The sequence below is a fragment of the Gopherus evgoodei genome, chromosome 20 (genome assembly GCF_007399415.2).
Source record: "Gopherus evgoodei ecotype Sinaloan lineage chromosome 20, rGopEvg1_v1.p, whole genome shotgun sequence".
Classification (NCBI taxonomy): Eukaryota; Metazoa; Chordata; order Testudines; family Testudinidae; genus Gopherus; species Gopherus evgoodei.
Window position 1 is genome coordinate 2744130 of NC_044341.1, and position 24774 is coordinate 2768903.

The 24774-nt window shown below is 49.6% G+C and overlaps 2 protein-coding genes across 8 annotated transcripts in view; both read left to right on the forward strand.

The window, feature by feature from the left end:
- The first annotated feature begins 475 nt into the window (after positions 1-475).
- Positions 476-2355, forward strand: LSM10 (LSM10, U7 small nuclear RNA associated). Of its 2 annotated transcripts, none has more exons than XM_030538868.1 (2): positions 476-566; positions 1544-2355. In XM_030538868.1, exon 2 carries the CDS (start codon positions 1561-1563, stop codon positions 1930-1932), a length of 372 nt encoding a protein of 123 aa, XP_030394728.1. In that variant the 5' UTR covers positions 476-566; positions 1544-1560; the 3' UTR covers positions 1933-2355. The 2 variants fall into 2 exon arrangements, with proteins under 2 accessions (XP_030394728.1, XP_030394729.1); XM_030538869.1 differs by lacking the exon at positions 476-566 and adding an exon at positions 885-1102.
- Positions 2356-12418: 10063 nt separating this feature from the next.
- Positions 12419-24774, forward strand: part of STK40 (serine/threonine kinase 40) — a 41033-nt gene continuing 28677 nt past the window's right edge. Inside the window, exons 1-2 of one of the 6 annotated variants that reach the window (XM_030538862.1) lie at positions 12419-12504; positions 14160-14282. The gene's annotated coding sequence lies outside the window, so the exon portion shown is untranslated. Of the gene's footprint in view, positions 12535-14159; positions 14283-17001; positions 17022-24774 lie in introns of those variants that run through there. The other 5 variants (XM_030538864.1, XM_030538863.1, XM_030538865.1 and 2 more) reach the window with 5 other exon arrangements.

Genomic DNA, 24774 nt, shown 5'->3' on the forward strand with positions numbered 1-24774 from the left:
CGATGGCCGGGGGGGTAGGGGAGATGCGGCCCAGGGAGGGGGAGATGAGCGGGTGGGTCTACGGCCGGGGGGGGGTAGGGGAGATGCGGCGCAGGGAGGGGGAGATGAGGGGGTGGGTCCATGGCCGGGGGGGGGTTGGGGAGATGTGGGGGTGAGTCTATGGCCGGGGGGGGTAGGGGAGATGCGGCCCAGGGAGGGGGAGATGAGGGGGTGGGTCCATGGCCGGGGGGGGTAGGGGAGAGGAGAGGGTGGGTCCATGGCCGGGGGCGGATAACGGACGGATTTGGGACCTAGGGGGGCGGGGCTCACCGTCTGGCGCTCCGATGGAGTGTCCCCTCCCCCCAGCCCAGGGCGCCCCGCCCCGCCCCGGATATTAGCCAATGGGCAGTGGCCCCCGCCCGGCGCCCCCACACACGTTGAAAGGGGCGGGCCGCGCTGGTTGCGCTCTGCGCGGGCGCGGCTGGGCGTGGTGTTCCGCGGGCGCGTCAGGAAGAGGTCGAGTTCCTGCCGGGGCCGCGCGGGCGGGGCCAGCCCGGGGCGCCCCCCCTTCCAGGAGCTGCAGCCCGGTGAGCAAAGCCAGGCCGGAGGGCAGCTCCGGCGCGCGCCCGCCGGCCTGGCCGTGTGGAAGCGGCGGGGGCGGGGTCAGGGGGGAGCCCCCAAGCTGGGAGTGTCCCTGAGAGCGCTGCCCGGAGCGGGGTGCGCGGGGGTCGCTGCCTGAGGGGGCCGGGCTCTCCCCTGCCAGCGGGCGGGCGGGCGGTGCCGGGCTGCTCAGGCCCGCGCCGCGCGGCTTACCCCGGCCGTGGAGGTGCCGCTGCGCTCTGCCCGTGCGGGGCAGCCATGGGCTCAGGCCGGGCTAGCGGGGCGGGTCCGGCCCGGCACTGCGCTCGGGGGCTCGGGGCTGCAGGCTCAGGCTGGACGCGGGGCTCGCGATTTTCCCGTTGTAACAGTTTCCCGGGGTCCGCCAGTCGGGAATGAAGCTCTGCTCTGGAGCCATTTCGGGGGTGCTCTGGGGCTTGTGCCTTACAGGAGCACGGACTTGGGAGTCTGACTCTGCAGCTCCTGGGGCGCTGCTCAGGCTTCTAGACCTGCCGCTTTCTGAAGCGTACGTATCCCCCAAATAATCCCCCATGGGCACCGAGTGCCCCACTATTGACTTGTCTGAGCAGAGTGGCTAAGGAGTGACTGGCAGAGACAGCTCCCCTTTGGCCTTTAGAGGGCAGAAGTGAGGCACCTTAACAGGGGCTCGTGTATGTCTGAAGCTTCTGCTGATGTCCATGATGTACCTGTTACAGAGAGAGCTTTGGAGACTGATCCTTGTTGTCTGGCCAGACCCATGTACCAGTGCTAAGTTCGTCTTGAAAGCTTTAGCAATATAAGTATTTGTTATATAATGTGTTTCCTACAAACAGTCCCAAACTTTGCAGAACTCAGGATTAGCAGAGGCAGAGGGCAATCGGAGGTAGCAGCAGGACCTGTTAGAGAGAGTTAACGTGGGGTAAATTCACAAGCGTTACACAGGCTTCTCTTGCTTTTTTCCTTGTAGTTGGGTAGCGCTGTGCAATGGAAATCAGCCACTCTGTCAAAGAGCGCACCATTGCTGAGAACAGCCTGGTCATCCTACTCCAAGGTATCCATGGCTATGTCACCACAGTCGATCTCCGCGACGAGAGCACGGCACTGGGCCGCATCACCAATGTGGACGCTTTCATGAACATTCGCCTGGCTGAGGTAACCTTCACAGACAGGCAGGGCAGAGTCTCCCAGCTGGATGACCTGTTTGTGACGGGCAGGAATGTCCGCTATGTCCATATCCCTGACGAAGTGGATATCAAGGCCACAGTGGAGAAGCAGCTGCAGCTGATCCACAAGGTGCGCTACTTTGGAGGCCGAGACAAAGGGAGAAAGGAATTCCCTACAGCAAGACACAAATAAACTGTTCTGGGCATTGCCCAGAATCCCCAGGGAGCTCTCACATGAAACAATAGCTCTCAGCTCCCTTATAACACCACCCCCCAACTTCTGGACTGGAAATCTTCCTGTCTCTGTTACTGTTTTAGAGACAAGAACAAACATGTCTCATCCTGAAAGATCCCCTGGGCTTCTCTTTCAAATCCCTCCTCTGTTTGTTATGGGGATTTGGTTTTGGTTTCTTAGGGCAGCTTCCTGACATTGGTGGGAGGTCGGGGGAGGGAGGTGGAATGCAGACAAGGGATAATCCATAGGGGTTTATTTAAATTTTTTTTAAGGCCTCTGTGAGACCTGGTGTGTTTCTTGTTGCTCTGGCAGGTTTTATATCCTGTCTCATTCTTGAGTTCAGAAAACTTATTTCAAATAAACCCTTTTTCCAGAAACCAACAAGCTTCTTGTGTGTTATCATTAGGTCTTTCCAGTGCCTTTTGAAAACTCCACTCTCCTGCTAGCTTGGGCCATCACTGTATTTTTATTCTTTGATCAATGGCTGGTGAATTATTTCTATCATCTCATTTATCTTTGCCCACCGGCTCAGACCTGAGAATTCACTTCCTTCTCTCCATTAGGAAGTTAGAACCAGAAAGATCCTTCTGAATGGGAAAGCAAGATAGGCCAGAGGGCCAGCTAGCAGGGATAACTGGATTATAAACTGACCACTGATTGCTCACCTTGTGTTATCCAAATGCTACAAGTGGTTTTGCCTTTGCAGTGGAAGAGAGATCAGAAAGGCCTAAGTCATGGCCGAGAAAAAGTCTAGCCATGCCATCTTTCCCTGGCTGATTAAACCCTCTAACCTCTGGTGTCCTGACTTAACATGAAGGGGACAGGGATAATCTGAGCATTGGATGCATTCTTGCTCCTCTGTATGTATTCAATCCTGTGTCTGGGTGCAGGTGGCAGCAGCTCCTGACAGCAGCGGAGACATGGAGTGACAGTGGTGGCTACAGAGTCCCTCAAAGGATGAGCTGTGCTGGCTGTGCCTCAGCATGGGGGTGACTATGGCGATGGGAAGCAATGCGAGCTCCATTTCTGTCAGTTACAGCTCCTCTCTAAGTAGTGCCCATTTGGTCTAGGAGTCTTGCCACACAGGAGAAAAAAGGGCTCCTTGATTTGTTGCTAGGTGTCTCTCTCTCCACCCCCAGCCATGTGTGCTGGCCTCTTGATAGCAGTGCTTCAACAACAGCTCAGCGTATCCACAGCTACACTGGTTGCATGCTGCTGCGGCACATTAGGATCAACTGGAGTTAGAAAAATGCAGAATGCTGACGTGAACCCCTTGCTAACTGTATTCCCAAGAGCTGCCAAATCTCCAAGAGAGGCTGCTTCGGCAGCCCTGCTTGGCCCTCCGTGAGTGTTCCAAGGGCCCTGTTGGGAGCTCACATCCCAGCTGCAGGTTAGTCTAAGTCACCCCATTTCTCCCCCTTCTATGCCGCCTCTGCTCAGGCCCTTTAGGTGCTGTTCTAGTTGAGAGAAGAATGGAAAGGCGTCTCATTGACTCTGCTCCAGCCCTTCAGTATTTAGTTAGATTCTGGACCCAGGGCTGATCCTGTGCTTGTTTCCATCACGCTTTGTGTGAACCTGCTCGAGAACAGCTGGCCTTTTGTTAACTGAGATCTTCTTTCGGAAGGACTGTTCCATCTATAAAACCCTATCTGTTAATTTTCTCAGTGATTTGAAGGCCTTCACTCTTGTGGGACTTCATAGTTCGTTCATTCTGACTCCTGCCAGTGCAGCTGTAATCTAACAACATCCATAATAGAAACAGCTTGAAACAGAAGTCAGTCTATAGTGACAAGGCTAAAATCAGTGGGAGACGGGGTTGGGGGGGAGCTGTGTATGGAGCTGTGCAACTGGGAAGTGTATTTTTGATTGATAAAGCATCGGGTTGCCTACAGTTAGCTTGCAGATGGCAGGTGATCTGCTGCGAGGCCCTGGAAAGAAGTAAAGCCTGACATGATGCACATGGAGCGCCGCTTTCTTGTGGAGCCTGCCACTGCCTGCACCCTTGGGAGCACGGGTGAGCAAGCAAATGAGCTCAGAACCTTTCTGTATCATGTTTGCTGTTTTACTGTTCAGAGCATGAAGTGTGTGAGCCCTCAGGGGATAACTGTGTTGTGACCAAAGGGCAGGAGGAAGGAATAGGCTGTCAGAAGTGACGTGTTTCTTGGTTAAATGAAAGCACCAAATAGCCATGGTTTCTGGAGCCCACTATTTTTGGGTCATCTGGTGACATATCTCTGCATGGGTTATCCTGGGAGATGCAGGGGGAGGGGAATTGGTGCCAGGAGAGGGAAAGTTGGGATGTTGAACAGGACTGGACACACAGTCCCTTTGACAGAGGCCTGGCAGATTATGATTTCATACAAACTGAAATGTAACTGACAGCAGCCGTAGCATGAATCCGAGAAAGGAGTTAAACAGGAAAACCTGTGTCTGTGGCAATCAGCACAGGGTGTGTGCATCCAGCCTGCAGTTTACCAGCGTAAGAGCTTGTCTACACATGGAGTTATTCTGGAATAACTCCTATTCTTGACAAGTCCCAGTGCAGACACTCTTATTTCAGGATAAAACTGCCTTATTCCAGTTTAACCTAACCTACTTTGAAAGTAGATTAAGTTAAACTGGAAGAAGATATGCTTCTAGAATAAGAGACTCCACACTGAACAGCTATTGCACTTTGGATTAAGGTAGGGTGTGAATTTAAATTGTGTCGACAAGCCCTTAAGCTTCTCTGGAAATCCCCACCTTCCCTTCCCCTCCCTAGTCTTTCTCTTTCACAGATTGATAGATTTGAAGGCCATTGTGATCATCTAGTCTGATTTCCTATATTACATGGGCCACAGAACGTCCCCAAAATAATTCCTAGAATAATTCTAGAAGAACATCCAATCTTGATTTAAAATTCCCTGTGATCTCTCTCCTGCAGTCCATCAGATTCTTACAGACTTACCTTAACTTTTCTTGTTAATATGTTGAGCTACTTGAGTCTCTCACTATAAGGCGTGTTTGCTAATCCTTTAATTGTTGTCATGAGTTCAGAGAAAAGCCTCTCTAGTTTATCAGCTTCCTTCTAGAATTTTGTGGGAACCAGAACTGGATGTGCTATTGCAGCAGTGGCTGTACTACTGCCAAATACAGAGGTAAAATAACCTCTCAACTCCGACTCAAGAGTCCCCTGTTTGTGCATCCCAGGACTGCATTCATTCTTGGCCACAGCATCACATGGGAAGTTCACATTCAGCTGATTACCCACTAAGCCTCACATTTTATTTCATTTTTTTAGACTTGCTGCTTCCCAGGACAAAGTCCCCCATCCTGCAGTTTATCAAGTGATCCAGATCAGTCTGAATCAATGACCTTGTCCTCTGTTATCACTGTCCCAATTTTTCTCATCCATAAACTTTATCAGGGATCATTTTATGTTTTCTTCTAGATGAATGATAAAAATATTGAATAGCATAGAGCCAAGAACCGATACCTCGGGGACCCCACTGGAAACACACCTGCTAGATGATTCCGTATTTACTGTTACACTTTGAGACTTAGCAGCGAGTTTTTAATCCATTTAATTTAACATCACTACGCTCCTTTAATTCTTATTAATTTTCCCTGCGTCATGGAGAGGGGAACTTCTCTTCCGGGCTTCAGCCTTTTCCAGTCTGCTCCCAGGGCTGAGTTCTTGGAGCATGGAGGCTGGCAGCTGGATGGCATGCTGCTTCTGCTGGAATTCCTTCCTGGAATGTGGTGACTCAAGCAAGCAGCTGTCCAGCCTCTGCCTGAATCCACCCCAGATTTCTGGACAGCCCTTTCCCAGCTCACACTTTCATCCTAGGCAGCTGGAAACTCACTCATCTCAGATTTCCCCCTGTGGTGCCCTGGGAACTCCCTGTGAGCCTGGGCAGCACAGGCTGTGCCATAGGCAGGAAAGCCCACAGACTGCTGATAGCTCAACGGCATGAATCCCCTTTGCTGATGCACAAGCAGGAGTTGCTCATGAAATAGTTACGCCCTGTTCAACAGCTGACAGCCCGGTGCTCTCCTAGCCTGTCACTGATGCTCTAGGCAGGTGAGATTGACAGTTACCCATTGGCCAGTGGGGCTGGGACCCCCTGTGCCTGTGTTGGGTCTCCAGTGTCAATGGCATCTAGCTGAGCTTGTCCATTTCCTGCTAGCAGGTGGGTGGGACACTGTGAAGCTGGATCTTAGCAGGGGAAACAATAGAAGGATCCTTCTGTGTACATGGTCTGTCACTTTTGCCAGCCTTGCTCCTGCTGTGGGAGAGGACTTGGACCCCTACTGCCTTCATCCTGGCACAGTCTACCAGCACTGCATGGCGTGATCACAGAAGCCGCTATCCCGGCCTAGCCTTCCTCTGCGGAGCACAGCGAGTGATGAGTGCTACGTGGGGCTGATATTTGGTTCCATGAGAGACAGGCCGTCTAACTCAACAAAGACATGCCAGCCACGGATCACTCTGTTCATCCCAGCCATCCAGAGGGCAGGGAGGGTTCACCTAATCTAAGTAAAGGGGCGATTTTCACCAGGGAAAGTAATTGGACTGCAATTGCTTTTAGATGATTCACCACCCGTCTAAATGTCCCTCTGGCCGCAGCAAAGGATGTCCCTGCCAGCGCTCCAGCTCTCTGCTGCTCCCTCGAGCCAGGGAGGAGTTAGCCTGGGCCACAGCCAAGGGCAATAGATGATTTCATCGTATTTTGACAGGACTCTTTGTGCCAATCAGCACTATCTGGCTCCTCTGAGATGGCACTCTGGTCTCTTCCCTTCACTAACCCACAGCCCAGTCCTGGCTTGTATCCCAGGATGACAGCGCACCCCTTGTCTCCTGTTTATCAGCCGAGTGGGCAGGTGTGGGGTTGGCCGAGTGACCCGCAGCAGTTCAGCTGGTAACTAACACATGGGGACAGTCAGCGCTGGACTGTGAGCTGGTGGGAGCGGGAATGGGGTGTGGGTTTGGAGGGGAGAGCGGACTGGTGAGCAGAGACTTGACTTCCAGCTGCCGTTCCCAGCTCTGAGAGGGGGTTGTGGTCTGGGGATCGGAGCCGCAGGACTGGGCATTGGAACTCCTGGGTTCTGGCTCTAGCTTGGGGAGGGGATTGGGCTGTAATGGTTAGAGCAGGGGAGTGGGAGTCTGAACTTCTGGGTTCTAGTCCTGGCTTTGCCAGTGATGCTCTGGGGCTTGATTTCTTCATCAGCGGCTGGGTCGGGTGAGGCTGAATCCTTGTATTGTGGAGGGGGTGGAACTTGGAAGCCCTGAGGCGAGGCACTAGCAAGGAAGCAGTCTGATTTACTTACTCTTTCCAGGATCTCTCGGGCAGCAGCTACTGCAGGGTCAAGTGCAGCCACGATGGTTCAGGGCCAGCCCCAGACACAAGCAATGAAAGTGACAGCTTGGACACCACCCCATTTCCCCCACGCTGGGTGGCTTGAGGGTCTGCATGACGTTAAGACACTGGCTTGATGGCTTCCCAAGCTTTGGGGCTGGGGGAAGTTGTTTCTCCTGGGGGGCTGGCACTCTGGGGCAGAGCAGGCACCTTGCACTAACAGAGAGCAGGGAGTGGCTGCCTAGTTAGCGCAGCAGTTCTCTGGGCCTGTGATGCCCTCGGCCTCTGCTGTATGCCCTGCCCTTAGGCTCCTTGTGTAGCCCATATGGGGTATGTTTGGGACGTGACGCTGGGCTGCCATTCAGGCCCCTCTGGTGGGTGCCATGTGATGGCACAGAGCAGCCTGCTCCCAGTGCTAGGGAGGGCTGGGCTTGACACTGCCATGTCCACACTGCTGCTTGGTAGTCTCATGACAGCAGGGAGCCAGAGCTTGGGCAGCAGGCAGCTTTTCCCTGGGCCTTCGGGGTGGGGGCTACCTTACATCTCCTGGAATATGTTCAGGGCCTAATTCCCCATCACCATGTACCGCCTGCAGCCACTCACACATGAACTCTGCCCCCCATTACATTTTTTTCCAGCTAGTGGGCGTTTAGTGGAAAATGCCCTGACTCAGCGAGAATCACAGACCTTTTGGAAAACCAAGACAATCGATTTCACAAGCTGGCTGGTGCTGCCACCGGGACCTTCTCTGAGTTAAAGGGCCCCTGGGAGCTGGGGTGGGGAGAAGGAGCTTTGTGCTGCCATCCTCTGGTATCTCTTACTTGGCACGCATGCTTTGATGGTTGCTCTGTCTGTGCACTATAGCCCAGGGAGGCAGAGCTCTATTTAGCTCACTGCATCTGTGCAAGATGCTGAACAGCCTTGTGTGCTGTGGGAAGAGGGGACCAGCTGGCATACACTCAGAGCAGGGATGAGCCAGACTTTGGGCATTGATTTATAATGATGTGACTATGCAACAGAATTAGCTCCATGTTAATCGGCCCCTGATTCGCTCACTTGTCCCACTAGGGCCCAGACACGAGCCTTCCTTTTTCATGCACTTTATAAAGAATTTGGACGTGAATCTGGTGCTTGTGAAGCAACAAGCAGGTATCACTGGTGTTCAGTGCAGTGCTGGCAGGAGCTGGGCAAATCCTCCCACTCCAGCTCTGCAGATGCCCCTCGATCCCAACCTGCAGCCCCCCTGCTATTCCAGTTCTAGTTGTCTCCTGACCAGAGCCTGCCAATTTGGGGGAGGTGTGAGTGTGTGAGAGACAGACAGCAAGAGATGGTGTGTGGTGAGAGACTGCAGGTGTGTGTGTGAGAGGGAGTCAGCAGCATGTGAACAGGAGAGCGTGTGTCTCTCAGAACGCTTGTGAGTGACTGAATGTGTGGGGGTGGGGCATTGCCCCCCCGGGCCTGGGGAAGGTGCCAGCACACTGGCCCTGCAGACCTACCCTTCCCACCCACCCCCAGCATATCCATCAGTGCGCGTTATCCAATCACCAAGGCAACCTGGTTCCATAACATCAGGGATGTAGCATCCCAGCGGCTTTGGACAGCATGGGAAGAAAACAAATTTCCCTGTATCCTAACTACAGCCCAAGCTGTGATAGATGGGGGCTGGCTGGGTCTGGATGGATGGGGGGTGCATATGGATGCAGACTGATTTTTGGGAGAGGTTGCAGTTTTGTATCTGTCCCCTGATGAGCCAGCATCCCCTGCTGCTGGATTCTGTGCTCCCTCCCAGTGATGTATTTGGTCCATCAGCACCATCTCCCGTTCATGCAATGCTGCTGTTGAATGGAGGAGAGACTCTGGTAGTGACACTGTCCCTTTTCGCTCTGGGGCCAGCGGTGTCTGGAAACAGGTCTCAGCAATGAATAAATAACATGAGCAAGATCAGTTGGGCATTAAACCCCTCTCTGTGCCTCAGCCGAGACAGAGCCCTTCCCACGAGCAGAAGACTGCCCTTCCTGGGGTCAGGGCTGCCCAAAAAAGCATGGGAAACCTCAGGCTGCAGCGTGGGGTGTCAGTGAAGGCCAGGGATGCTGCAGCCTACCTGCAGGCACCTCTCAAGTCCCCTGGGGCCCCTTGGAGGGTGTGTCACGTCTACACCTTACTCATAAAGACAAAACGATCCTGCACACACACGGGCAGTTTGCGATGTGTCTAGGTAGCTCCCAGGAAGAGGGATGGACCCACAGACCTCAGGACAAACAACAGCCCCTTCTCTCAGCAGCATTGGCTGGCTAGGTACCGTTCAAGCCAGGGAGGTGACTGGAAGTGCTGTTTGCAGACTCCGGGCCAGTCTGGAGCAGCTGGAGAGGGAGCTGCACGTGGGTGGGGGACCTTCGAACAAACCCCAGTCCCACCTGCTTCCCGGGCTCAGGAATGGGAGTGTACAGGAACTAGGCCTTGGGGGTTTCCCAAGCCTTCACAGTAGGGAGACAGGCACAGTAATCACAGCGCAGCGGCCTTCACTATTCAGCATTTGGACAGTGCTGTGAGATCCTCAGCTGCATCTCTATGTCAGGAGCCCTGGGGCCAGCCCAGGTGTCAATCCTGCAGAGCTCCAGGGAGTGTTCAGGGAGGGAGCTGCTCGTCTCCTTAGCCATGGTGGGTCTGGACTGCAGCAGAACTTGACATGTTAGACCACAGACAGGAGCTTCCCTCCCGGTCCCCTGCCACCTTTTCCTGGTGCTCAATAATACGAGCGCTGGCATCTCACATGGCACAGTCTAGGAAGGACCATGTGGGCTGTTGGTTCACTCTGCTCCCCTGCAGGCATGATGCTGTGGAGTAATCGGGAATTAGACTATCCCAGCATAATGCAGATACAGTAGAGTCTTCCCTGCCTCCCTCCCCATTCTGTTCCACCCACAGCTTTCCTGTGGCTGGATGGTGCAATCAGGAGGAGGGGAGTAATTGACTGATGCTCCTGGGAGTTTTGAGGTTGCCTTTCAGGCACTTTCGGTTGCTGAGAGGCAGAGAGAATCCAGAGAGGGAGGAAGGAGCCCTGCCTGTTGCATGATTCACCCTGCATGATGCAATTGCTTTACAGTACCCACGTGCTGCTGCCCTCTGTGTGCAGCTGATTCAACAGAGGAGTGGCAGGGAGCGAAGGCTGGGAAGAGATTGCACAAGCTGCACGGGCCTGCTTATTGGGCTGCTTCACAGGAAAGGCTGCTCCAGCACCACACCTGACATGAATCACCCATGGCCAAACATCTGGGGGTCTGATGAGATCATGAAGGGCTGCCTGCCATCTCTGAGATGTCCCCATCACATCCCACTCTGGGGGTGGGGACTCAGAAACCCACGGGGTGGGGTCATGTGTCTGCCCCTCTTGCACTTGCTTTCCTGAAATTGCTAGCCATGGTCCCAGTCCAAGAATCTGGGAGAGCAGCTCAGGAACATAGGGACTGTCAGACTGGATCAGATCACTAGCCCACCTAGCCCAGAATCCCATCTGTCACAGCAGCCAGGAGCAGGTGGTTCACAGGAAAGAGCCCTGCAGGGGACTTGCCCCCAAGGAGAGTTAACCCTGTTAGGGAGAGGTTTGCCTAGGCCCTGAAGCAGGAGTATCTAGATTTTTCCAAGGCTGCTAGAAGGGGTTTGTGTATAATCCTGGCTTTTGGGCTGTGTATGCTCTCCGTATCCATAGAAACATCCCATCCTTTTGACTCCTGCTGCGCTCTTGGCCTCTCCGGGATCCTGTGCAGAGAGTTCCCATGTTAATCGTGTGTTGTTTGTGTATATGGTGTTGTTGTAGCCACCTCGGTCTCAGGCTATTAGAAAGACAAGGTGGGGGAGGTAATATCTTTTACTGGAACAACTTCTGTCGGTGTGAGAGACGTGCTTTTCAGCTACACAGCTCTTCTTCAGGTCTGGGAAAGAGCCAGTGAGTATCACAGCTAAATATACGCTAGTTTAGCATAAATAGTTACCACATATTTTAAGGGACCATTTAAGGTGAAGCGGCCCATTAATATCCTTGTAACCACAGGACAAAAAGGGCAGTTAGTGGGTTACAGATTGTTGTAATAAGCCATAAATCCAGGGTCTCTGTTCAGTCCATGGTTCTTAGCATCAGGCAAAGTTATGCATTTAAGCTCCCAGGTGTGTCTTTGACAAGTGTTGTAGTTTCCTTTGAGGATGAGGCCTGAGGGGTCAGCTACAGAACGGTCGCTGTGTCAGACACGTCCACCCACAGTAGGGTGACCAGATGTCTCAATTTTACAGGGACAGTCTTGGTTTTTGGGTCTTTTTTTTATACAGGCTCCTATTACCCCCCACCCTGTCCCGATTTTTCACACTTGCTGTCTGGTCACCCTAACCCACAGGCAATGGGGCGTTTCGTCTTCCTGTGCGAGTTCATTCGTGAGCGCAGCGCTTGGCGAGCTGCTGTCGAGACGTTCGGTGCTGCGTGAGGGACCCCAGGGACCACGACAGGTGGGGGGGGGCGGTGATCACTGTGGCGATAGTGCTGTGATGTGCCATGCAGACAGGCCCTGGTCTCTGTGCACGCACCCTGGGGATTCGAGGGGAGCTCTAGGGGGCCCCCTGGGTATTTGCCTCTCAGGTGCTGGGGGACCCCATCCCTGCCCGCTCTGCACAGAGCCCAAGGGTGACCTGGCAAGTAGCTACCCAGCTCTCCTCCAATCACAGCCCAGCAGCTTTTTAATCCCCCACTTACCCACCAATCCCCGAGCCCCATGTCAGCTCACCTGGGGCACAGCCAATCAGCACGTGAAGTTGACCAGCCCCGCCTAGTCATCTATCCCGCCCCTGCGGTGATCAACCAATCAGCAACTAACACCCTCCAAACTCCTCAATCCCCTTCCTGGCCGGCTAAGGTTTCAGCCAATCAACATTGATGGCGCTGGCCCAGTCTTCCAATCAGGAGCGACGGTGGGAGGAGCAAAGTGACTTCCCCAGGCAGCAGTCGCCATCTTTGCTCTGGGCAGAGGCGCCAGGAAAAAAGATGGCCGGTCGTCATGGAGGCGGGGCCGGGAGGAGGCGGGGCTCGGCGGGGCGCGTCACTTCCGTTGTCAGGTGGCCGCCGCCGGGAGCGGAGCGAGCCGGGGAGCAGGGCCGAAGGGGCCTGGGCTGCGGCAGGAGATCCCTCCGGCCGGGCCGGGGGTCATGGGTGAGGAGCGCTGAGCGGCCGCCGGGACCGGTGAGGGGGGCGCGGGTCACCCGGCGGGGAGCTGCCTCCTGGGCGGGGATGTGATGCCACCGGGGTGGGGGTTTAACCCCCCTCCCTCGGGGCAGGTGCCCCTCTCCCTGGGGGGCCAAAGGGGGTTGTGTGCCTCTCCCTTGGGGGCCGGGGGTTTAACCCCCCCGCCCTTGGGGCAGGTGCCTTCCTCCCTGTGGGCTGTGGGGGGGTTAGGTGCCCTATCTAGTGTCCCCTTCCTGGGGCAGGTGCCCCTCTCCCTGGGGGGCCAAAGGGGGGTTGTGTGCCTTTCCCTGGGGGGCTGGGGGCCTGCCTGCCTGCTGAACAGGGGCTCCCTTTCTTGGCACAGTTGCCTTGGTTGGAACCACTCCCCTCCCCTGCTGTTCTCCTGTTACCTAGCAATGGAGCAGGGCTACACCACCAGGAACCGTGGAAATGCCCCTCGTCCAGCGGGGATGGGGGCTTAGAGCCCGTCTCCAGGAGCTCCTGGTGTTTAGATAATGTCCCCCTTTGAAAGCTTTCACTTGTGTGGTGGGGCAGATTATGGGGGGAGGGAGGGAGGGGGTGCATGGGCTTGGCAGAGCTCTCCCAAGAGCCCTGTAAGTTTCTCTGAAGCTCCTTGGCATGGGCTTTGCTGCATGTGGCTGATAGACACAGCAACAAGAGTGACTGTCTCCGCATAGTGCTCCCACTGCTATAGTGCTGGGGTTTGCCGCCCAGCAAATTGAGTAATGAAGGCAGCACAGATAGTGATGGCAAAGGCTAGGTATTGGGTTGTATGCCATGGTGGTGTAGCCGCCTTGGTCCCAGGATATTGGAGAGACAAGTGGGGGAGGTAGTACCTCTTACTGGACCAACATCTCTTGGTGAGAGAGAAAAGTTTCTAGGCTTACACCTGAAAAGAGTTCTATGTCTCTCTCACCCACCGAAGTTGGTTCTGTAAAATATATTACCTCCCCCGCTTCATAGCTGTGTCAGGCTCCTTCACCAAGAGTCTCTCAGGACATTTTGCAGAGGGAGATCCAGGCATTCCTCTTCTGCATCCCCATCCTTACTGCTTTGTTTCGGAGGTGACTGATGCATGGTGGTTTATCATTATTTATAGGCTGTTGGGCTAAATGCAGCATTTCCCAGTTTCTGATGATTCGTCCTGTCAGTTTCAGGTTTAACGTAATATGGTTTGGGGTGTTCTCACCACATCATAACCCACTTCAGATAGTGCCCGCCCTGTGACTGGCAGCATTGGTTTATTTATCTTGCTGTGTCCTGAAATCTTTAACTACATAGATGACAGAAACAAGAGTCAGCAAAGACCTGTTATTAGTCATATAGTATTGCAGATGTGCAAACTGTTTTATGATGAGTATAAACATGCTGAGAATGGAGTCCTGGCCTGGAAAAGGCTACATCTGAATGGATGAGTGGGTTCCATGCAGTGCAAACAGTATTGCCAGGGAGAGTATTATCTAGTAGTTTCAGCAGGTCACTGGGACTCAAGACTTTTTGGCAGCATCTACTGCAGGAAAATTGGCCCCTATAATCCCCACTGGCTGCTGTAGTGTAGATGGGTCAGATATTTTTACCATCATCTCATTTAACTTACACCAAATCTTATACTTTTCCTACAGCTGGTGGAACTGCACTGCTGGGAAAGTGTAGGTCCTAATTCTCCTCCTGTAGGTAAGCCCTAGGCTCTGTTCTTAGTTCTGCTGCTGACTCACTGCGTCATTAAGGTAGAGATGCATGGAAAGGTGAGTTTCCTAATCTGTAAAATGTTGGGTATAGTGCCTTCCTATCTGGCAGGGGGCTTGTGAATCGTAATGAATATTTCAATCTCCTTTGAGCTCTGGATGACAGGTGCTATAGAAGTGCAAATGCATTGGGGGTGGTCACTGTAAGTGGGATGCTTGGTGGAAGATTCGAATTCTCCGATTTGAAAGAAAAGAAGCATGATGTCTGGGTCTCTGATTTAGCCCTTTCAGTGTCATATTGTTCTACAGCAGGGTCAAGGAAACTGCCTCACGATCTTGTTTTTTTAACTTTAGAAACTGAGTAAATAACTGGTTGTCTCTAAAACCTGTAGTAACTGATTACGGTGGCTGAGAAAGCCTGAATATTTTCTAGGATTTGCTGTGGCTTTCTCACAAGCTTAGGAAGAAGCCGCACTGAAATCTTGATGGAAAGCTGGAGGAGAAAATAGTTAATTTATGCACATATTGAAGCTGTCTGGTATGCAAATATTGTACTTGGGATGTTTAAGTATTGAATAGCCTAGAGAGAGTGAAGTGGTCTTAATCATGAAATTATTCAGGGACTGATACTCCATTGTTCAGGTGCTGAACTTGTCTGTGCTTCTGTCCTGCTGTGTGAGAATTGGAAACATAAGCTTGCATGTGATCTCTTAAAAGGATAAGTGGGGGGAGGAGGGGCTTGAAAGTTACTCTAGCCATTCGCATCTAGGCTTCGGATTTAAACCCTGATAAGGCTCCTACTGGTAGTTGATTTTCTGCTGCTCTGGTCCTTAATAGTGATTTATTCTGTTCTGTGAAGATCCAGGCTGTTCAGGAAGGCACCTGGAACTAGGTTGAGTGGTGCTTACCCAGCTGATCAAAGAAGCTTGCACACTGGCTTCCCTGCTAGCCAGTGTTAATCTTACTTTCATAAACACCCAATTAATCCATTGACTCTTTAAAAATATGTATGCACAAAAATGATTTTAGAGCTATGTCTTTGTCTAAAAGTTCTTTTAGTTTGGTATTAATGTTTGTTCAGCACTTCTTGCACGTAAAGTACTAGCCCAGTGCTATGTGGTCCTTTCTGGTGTTGGTGCACAGAAAACCTCATGGACTCCGGTGGAGATGGTTTTACATCTGTACTGTTAGGAAAGAATTAGATGATAGTTCTACTCACTTGTGTAACAGCTTTGATACTTTCCTCTAAAAAATGCTTTAACTTTAGAAGCATGGAAGCTTAGTCTGACTTTTTTTCCTTTTCAGGTAAAGTAGGTAGGAATTTACAGTGAAGAATTTTAGGGAAAACATGAGTGACTCTTTAACTGGATGCTAAAACCTTAAAAGGAAGTTTTGCTTTTAACAGAAATGACTTTCTGAGAACACTGACAACCTTCTGAGTAAAGGTTTCCATCAAAACCAACAATGGAGATGTAACCTCCTGGTTCTCTTAAGATCCCCTACTGACTTGCTAGTAAGGAAAAGTGGCTTCATGCTCTCATTCAAAATTTCTTTCTGATCAGGCCGCTGAATCTCTGAGATTTTCCTGGTCTTGCGCAGTTTTTTGTGGTGTGGAAGCCAGTGTCCTATTGACTCATCTCTTAAGGATGTGTTCAAAGGCAGCAGCAGTTAGATTGTTATTGGACTAGTTCATGAAACTACAGAAGTGCAACTACATGCACATTGGCCTTCAAACAATTTGCCACATTCCCTTGCCTACATTTGGTCAGAGGTAAGCTTCCTGACTTTCACTGAGATAAACTTACCAAGCCTGCATAGCTTGCATACCTTCCACAACTAACAGCTCTAAAATAGGCTTGTTCAGTAACAGGCCTGTGTGCTTGTGAGGCACTTTGAAAAGCAGCTTTTTCTGTCTTGAGTAACATCTGAAATACATTTGTGGGACTGAAGAACAGTTTACTTCATTAATTCTGGATGTGCATAGTGTACATTTATATGTACACACACGCACTTCTATAATTCCATGTGTGTGTACACATACACACAATATCTACTCTTTTCCAGGATCCAGATTGTCACGAGACATTAGTTGGAACAACCTACACCTTGTTTGTGCAAGTCTGAGCTACCCTCTGCTAACTGATCTTGGTGGTTCCTGAGAGTCTTCCCAGAACAAGACAGTCCAGCACCGTTCAATCATAGCTAACAGGTTCTTGTCTACGGCTGTGCTATACTGATGTACAGTACAGGTTCCAGGCAAGTGTAGTGTGCACTTATCTATATGCACCATTCAATTGCTTACTCTGATGGGGGTCTCCACAGGATACGTCTGCATGAAATGAAAGTAATGAAATTCCTCATTTGGGGTCTTTTCAAGCATTTCATTGTGGATGTATCACTAATTTTGCCTTACATTGATAGATACAACCTACTCATTCATGCACCAGGGTAGCAAATTGTGAACATACTGAGGAAACAAACAGTTCATGTGTAGCACTATTTCTGTTTTCAATCAGTGCTTAGCAGTTTCTTGTCTGTCCTTTTCAGGCCCCAGCAATGAAGGAGAAAATCTTACATATTCTGAGCACTTGTCTTAGTTGAAGTGAACAGTGCCAGATAAGAACTGCTTAGACAATAATAAAGCTTTAAAGATGGGGATCGAGGCTAGTAGAAGATGAGTTTCTGTGGCTATGCTATTGTTCCCTTCATTCACCTGGATAAGATAACAGAGAACCCATTTTACTTTGATCTGCTGGGACCGCGTCATTTTGCTCTGTAATTCACTTGTGGCTCTTAACGGTAAGATGCTTCATTGTTGCCGTATATAAAATATCAGTCTTGTCTTACAATTGTCATGGGGAGAACCCACAGGTGCCCCTTCCCGCTCACTTCAGACATGACGAGAGCGTCTGTAATTCTTGCTTTTATTTTGGCTGCCTAACCGCCCCTTCCCTTTAACACCATCTTGTTAATTGTTAGCTCAGTGGTTCTGATCTTGAATGTGAATGAGACTCTTCTGTGTAGTAGATGATTCCTTAAGTGCTGAAAGAAAACCAGGAAGCTGCATGTCTTGGTGCTGTGATTGATCCTCCTTTGCAAGAGAAGTACAGAATCCTGAACTCAGGACTTGGCAGCATAAATTTTCCATTTACTTTTTAAAAGCATTTATTCGGCATGTTGCATTAAACTGTTTTCAGAATCTCTCTAACATGGTGCTAGCATGGCTGAGATTTAAGAATTAGACTCAGTGTACAATACTATTTATATTAGTGCCTAACAGTATTGTAGGCACCTCACAGGACAAATAAAACACAGCTCCTACCCTTGAGAGACTCCATTCTAATACCAGATGTGGTGGGCATCAGATCAGTGGGGAGGAGGACAAAAGAACTCAGCAACAGGTAATACATAGCAGAGCCAACACTCTTTTTACTGTATAAACAAATTCAGTGGCTTTGACTCCTTTCCTGGCGGTGTCACAATGAGAGTAGGTCTTGCAGAAGGATTTAAATGAGTAGAGGGTGGTGGCTGAATGTACCAGCTCGGTAAGAATGTTCCTGTGAGTAGGGGAGCAGAGGGTAAGCCCAGAGAGGCTTCAGGAGAAGTGGAGTTAAATGCTAGATGACTAGCCAGAACTGTGTGGTGTCTAGTCCTTGTCTACAGTAGGAGAAATCAGATCTACACTAGGAGAAATCTACTGGTGCAATTCTACCAGTGGTAGCTGTTGTGAAGAAAGGGCACAGGTCTCTCTAACCACTAAATCAACTCGCTCTGTATCTGAGTTCTGGCTGCACTACCGCTTCCACCATTGCAATGTCTGGTGGAGAATTACAAGTCTGAATTTTGCCATTGTAGCTAGGTAAAGCCCTGGATCGTCAGCCTGATCCAAGTATGCAACATGCCCAATTCTGTTTGTGTGACATTCCTACTGAGTGGCTTCTCACTACAGCATAATCTCTCGCTACCGGCATCTGGCGGGCTATTTTCCAGAAAACATTCCATGTTCTGGCAGGTATCTGAAGTGCTAGGTGCTGCATTGTTGTTGTGTTTTTCAAGATAGTGTGGTGAAACTGGGCTGGATCAAACCATTCTAAATGGTACTCTAATTGTGGAGGCATTTGTCAGCCTAATCACTTTACAAATAAATATTTAAAATTACTGCAGTTCAGATTGAACACCTTTTCCTCTCTAATTCTTCACAGGCCATGTTACATGGAATATTGGTCTTCTGGCTCTCCATGCCTGAGCCCTTTCTCTTCCAACTAGTAACGGACAGGTTAATCCCTGGCTCAGTATAAGCTGTGCTCAGGAGTAGGAACCATACCTCTGCTTAGATTCTGCGGTGGGATTTGCTCTCATGGATGCTGTGCAAAACCTGTAATTTTTACTGAGTTTAACTGAATAGTCCTTGAGCAAGTCTTCACTTTCCCATTAACTAACTGGAGAATTCTTTCCTGGAAATCTAATGGAGAGGCAGCTGGTTAATAGTAAAATTTGAGCCTGCCCTGCTACAGTGCATCTGAGACTGTTTTGCCACTGATCCTAACCAATGGGAAGGTGTCATCCGCCCCTCGAAAGCATCAGTAGCAAATTCAAATGTAACAGGAGCAGAGGTGTTCCTCTGCAGAAGGATTCTTTTTCCTATGGCTAATTACAAAACTGGACCAATAGCCATTTGGTCAGAGAAGTCAGTGGTCTCTAGGTGGGGTCAAGAAAACAACAGGAGCTCAGACTTGTGTCTCTGTCTAAATAGCCCTAGGGGCAGATTCTGACACATTCTCCTTTTGAAGAAGAGCCTGTATTAATGCCCATTTAGTGAACAGTCCCTGAGCAATAGCAGTCATTAGGATGCAGGAAGTATTTCCTTCATTTTGTAGTGTTAACGCTACATCCTTTCATTGTTTCTCTGTGGCATCCACACTAATGATTTGGTCGCATAATCATATTGCTTAGAAGCACCGTCATCTTCAGCTGCTTTTTATCCTTAGGATGTTATGGCATCATCTCCATTTAAAGACCACACAAAGGGAAGCCTTGTAGGTTGTTAGCTGCTGCTTGATTAAGGATGACCCTATCGATTTCAGCTGCACTGCACTTGGCTTTTAGTCTAAATAAGCCCTGTGTTATCTCTGTTTGCAGAGGAGATGCTGTGGGTTTTCTAAAGATGGTACCACGCTCCCATTTGGTGTATTCTCTATTGGGAAGCTGGTGACGGGATTGCTGAAGTTCTTATCCATATTTTAGTTCATCATCAGGAATGTCTTTCTCCTGGGAGCTGTAATCAGGATGCAGGTTTTGTGGGGTTATGGGGTGGTATCAAGCAATGTTCCCTCTAATTTTTCCATCCTTATGTGGAATGAATTTTGTTGTTGCACCAATACGTAGGTGATGTGGGGCTGAGGGGTTCGCAGTGTGGGAGGAGGCTCAGCGTTGGGATGCCGGGAGGTGTGGGGTCTGGGGTGGGGCTGTTGAGGGGTTCAGGATGTGGGAGGGGGCTCAGGGTTGGGGCAGAGGGTTGGGGTGCTGGCTCTGGGGTGGTGCTGAGGATGAGGGGCATTGGGTGCAGGCTGCTGTGGTGGGGAGCGAGGACTCCACCCCCCAGCCCTCTCCCCACTACAGCAGCCCCAGGGCCAGGGGAGAGGCGTCTCTCTCCACCGTAGCCCTGCATGCCCTCCCCTCCACTCCTTACATCCCACCTCTACACCTCTCTCCTTCCATGCCGCTGTGGCTGCGCGCCTGCACAGCTCTCCTCATCAGGTGCGCAGCCCTTGATGGGCTCCTGTGCCGGCACGCAGGCACGCACCTTAGTGGGAACACAGGAGTCAAGCATGCTGTCATGTAAACGACTCTGCATTAGTCAGGTTGTATCACATCAGGACCATGTAGACAATCTGAAATGCAGCTTTTCAAGTGTTTTCTTTCTGCCCAGTCAGGGTTATAGGGTATATTACATCTCCTTGTAATTACATTACAGCAACAGCACTTCACTGCAGAGAATGAAAATGTCAGCATGTCCATGGGTCATACAATAATATTCTGTGCATGCAAAGGAGGCCTTACTGCAGCTAAAGACACACAGTAACTTAAGTAAAATAAAATCCAGTGTAATAAACATCTTATGTGATGGGTACATTTTTTTTTTTAAAACAAATACCTGAATGGCTTTATGCAAGTTCTGTGTGAATTGCAACCCTCTGAGTTAAGGATGCGCTGGGCATGGAGTTCCTATACAAACAGCAATGGCTGTCCTTTCCAGGCATCTGCAGGATGCAGCAGCACTTCATTTGTATGCGCTCCCGCCGCATTGTACCATGTCCCAATAAGTTTTGCATCAAGCTTATAGACCATGGCTGCAAACGTGTATTTATTGAATGGATTGGAAAACTGGATTACTAAATGAAATGTTTGATCTGTCTCCAGCACTAAACCAGGGGTCTCAAACATGCGTCAGCCCACGGAGTTATTTCCTGCGGCGTGCCATAGCTCCCCGCTTTTGCCCCCCGAGCGCGCCAGATCCCCGCTCCTCAGCCTACCTGCCAATGCTTTCGCTTTGGACTTTCCAGGAGGGAGGGGGGAGGAGCGGGGACTCGGTGCACTCAGGGGAGGAGGCAGTGAAGAGGCAGGGCCAGGGAAGGGTTTGGAATAGGGGCAGGGACTTTGGGGAAGGGGTGAGAAGAGGTGGGGCTGGGGCAGGGCCTAATGAAAGGGGTAGAGTAGGGGTGGGACCAGGAGCGGGGGGTGGGGGAGGGTTTGTATCTTTGTATGAAAAGGTGTCAGTGATGCGGCCCTTGGGTCAATGTACTAGTCGTCATGTGGCCCTCATGGTGATTTGAGTTTGAGATCCCTGCACTAAACAGTTAAGCTTACTAGTTAGAAAGGGATTGTGTAAAGACAGCCCTGTCCTCTAACCTTACAGCCAATAAGAAAATGTTTCCCTATCACTCCTGCTGACAGTCCTTAACTGTTCTCTTCTGCGCCACACTCTTCTGTAGGCTTTTAATCAGAAAAACTGTTTTGCTTTTCAATTCTAAAGTTTTCTTTTAATCATTCAGTAGAGGAGGAGCCAGAGTCAGTTTGCAGATTTCCAAGGGCATAAGCCAAAGCTTCCTGAGTCTAGACTCCCTCTCCCTGCCCACTCCAGCCGTGTTTCTGTAGAAGGCTTTGTTCTTACAAAAGGGCTTTCAAATCAATACACAAGTTCTTTGTGTGTCTCAGTGGTGCTTTTGAATAACTGGACTCAGTCTTAGACTTTCAACTCTTTGAATCTTACTGATAGTTTTAATCAACTGAAATATTAATAAACCTTCAGAAATGTAACAATTCTATACAGAAAACTAAATTACATGAAATGAAAACCTGAGTGTTCATATAAACTGAATCAACACCAAACTACTGCCATCTCCATAAGGCAGAGGAACTAACTTGGTTTGTACTTCCTTTTTTTAGAAAGGTCTCTACTTCACTGGCTACCCTCTGCACTTACCCTTCTTGTAGCGAAGGGGATTGTCTCCACTGAAGAGCCCTTGCTTTGCACCGAAAGGATAGTGGAGCTGATATTTGCATTCATTCTTTGGAGGTAGCATGGTCGGGGGAGAAAGGAAATGTCCTGGCTTGTAGAGTAAGTTGCTGCACTGACCTCTGGCATCACCAGGCCAAGTTGCAACCTCCTTATTTTATCATGCTTCCTTCATATTTTGAATCTGATCTACAAAGCTTCCCTTAGCCCAGGAGCCAGGGCCTCTTGCTCATCTCAGGTCCAGTCAATTTTGAACAACTAGGCTTCTAGGGAGGTTGTTTAAATAGGTGTCTGAGTCCTGTATTAAGATGATCTGGGTGGCTTTGTCTTAGAAGTTCTACAGTTCTTTCCAAGTGGGAAGTGGCTCATGGAGACACATGCAAATGCTTTTCTTGGAACACTGTTTTTCACCATAATCTTAACCAATTATACCTCCTCTCAACTGATAAGTCAAGTCATATTTGAGGTTTTACTGTGTTTAAACTTCAGTAAATGCGTAAATCATTCATTTGGATTGAAGGTCATGTCCATTGTAACCTCTCTTCTGCACACCAAGTTTAAAAGACCTCGGATAACCTTGATTAGATGGGAATGGATTTTAGCTGGTAAACGTTTAGAGGCAAACATACAGTTTTGACCTGTTCTGTTGACCCAAATGTCATCTTTTGCTGTTTAAATTTCAGTAAAATCTAAAACTGACATTGAAGCCTGTCTGATCAGGTGCCTGGTAGTCAGTGGATTTGAGGAAGCAAACAGAACAATTACCTTTGTGCCAACTCTTGTAACTTGCGTTGGAAGTATCCAATCGTTTTTGGTCTTATTCTCAAGAGAACCTAAGTATACATTGCTGCACGTTAACAAGTGCCCAAAATGCTGGCGGGAAAAGCCAGCAAGTTAAGATGAAAGATGCATTGCAAATGGCTGGGTCTTGTGCAGTTCATCTCTGAAGCTGCTGAGCTCTGCAAGGAGATGCTAACGTGGCTTCCCCTTCCTATGAATAAACGGGTCTGAGGGCCTTTGTTCTCTCCCTCAGTGCAAACTGGTAATGCCATTCTAACTTCTGTTTTGGAAAATGGACTGAATCCTGCCGGGAGAAGCACAGTTATATGGACACTGAAATATCAATCATAAGGGCCAAGTAACTCCACTGAGAACCAGAATGTGGGTTCCTTCTCTTCCTGATGCAGTAGGTGTTGGGAGAGCCTTGCACGCAAGCAGTATTTTGGCCTCTCCTGGCAGTAGTGGAAGAAGGATCTGTGTCCAGTGTTCTGTACCTAGACGAAGGGTCCCTTGCAGCATGAGGAAGAGATCAATAATCCAGGGATATGTGGGGGGAGCTTTGAGCCACTCCTAGCTGCATAGCAGCCAGAGTGGCAATGAGCAGATTTTTTATTATTATTATTTATTTTGGCTGTTTCCACTGGCGTCTCTTCCTTTCTGTGTCTTTAGCTGACATTTCAGGTTTGATGACAAATTGGAGTTGCCAGGAGTCTCCAGGGAAAAATGATTCATTTGTCCTGTGCGCATGTTTAAATTAGCCGTCTGGGAACTGCGCTTGTAACTCTGTTTGCCTATCTTGTTTTGCCTGCAGTGTTTCCATCTTAGAAATGATACAGAAGTTTCAGACACTTCAGTGATCACTTCAGCAAAGCAAAAACATACGAGTGTGAGAATATTCACCAGGTCAGCTTAAAATTGTTTCTGGAGGTATCCTGGTTTCTGAAGGCTTCTACTTGCTGCAAGTAAAGCTCAGACTCTTTCAAAAACTGCCTGTTCTGCTCTTGGGAAGTGTTAGGTAGCATATAAGATGGTTTGGGGATACTAAATGCAAGACCAATGAAGCAACTTTATTTGAAATCCTCAATTCTAAACCCAGCATGAGCTGTTGTAGTGAGAAACAGCCCTGTGGTAGCTGATGTATCCAAACTCTGGGTACAATTGCCATTTTTGCTGCTGGTTTTGTAATCCTTAAATTCTAGCATATGCAGGTCTCCTTTACCTTTGATCTTTGTCCTGGATCAATCAATCTTTTCTGCTTTTGTCAGCTGACTTTAGGCATTCAGAAGTTACAACAATGCAGAGTTTCTTAGGAAGGTGACTTGCTAGGTCGCAGTTCTTTTATGGAGGGAGAGCACTGCTGGGCCATCACAATGCCTCCCATAAGCGTGCCATCCCTAGAGCAAAATATTTCCAGGTGGCTTTTGCAGAATTTCTCTCATTTTGGCACTCGGTTTAGTAAACTAGGGTTGAATCCTGTACTATTAAAATGGATCTCTTCAGGCTCCTGAGGTGAGAATGAGACCCAATTATAAAGCACTGACCTGAGGCTATCTGCAGAGGACATTGCAGAAGTTCATGTGTGGTTCTTTCTTCACCATCATAATGCTAAAGACTTCAATCTTCTGTTAAAGCAAGTGTAGATTTTAGAGCATAATTGTGTAGCAATCTTAAAATTAACAATTATGCTGCAATTTGCATGGTTGCATAATTGCATTGTACATAAGGTGATGATTATTACTATTTATTAGCTCTTTGGTTCCCTATTCATTATGCCTTTGCAGAGCAAGAAATCCTTGCATGATGCAGTAATTCTCAGATTTGTCTGCTTTCTTCTTGTGAGCAAACAGGACAGGGGAAAGCCTCTTGCTGCTTTGGCAGATCAGTGGTGGTAAAACATACTACCAAAAGGAAATTGGAGTTTGGAACATAAATTTGGTCTTTGCAGTAACTGTGACACTTCCTGTTTTTCTCTGGCACGCCTTCCAGCTGATGTAGGGGTAGTGTTGATGGGGTCCATTGACATGTACCACCAACCTACCTTGTCTGGAAGGAAGCTGTGATTGTTTTAAGGGAGGGTAGGGATCCTGTGAAGCCCTTTGGGGATGGAAGGGCCTGCAGATTATCTAGCTTTCTGCAGTGCTTGCAGAACCAGATTCCCATCTCTTTCATTGCCCTCTGTGCTTGCAAGAACCGAGCATACAGTCAAAGTGCAGGATTAGCATCAGTGCTTCCAAACACAGCTGCTGGATCTAAATT

Excerpts from the sequence above, each read along its gene's own strand:
- LSM10 (XM_030538868.1), top strand. The coding sequence starts at position 1,561 with ATGGAAATCAGCCACTCTGTCAAAGAGCGCACCATTGCTGAGAACAGC.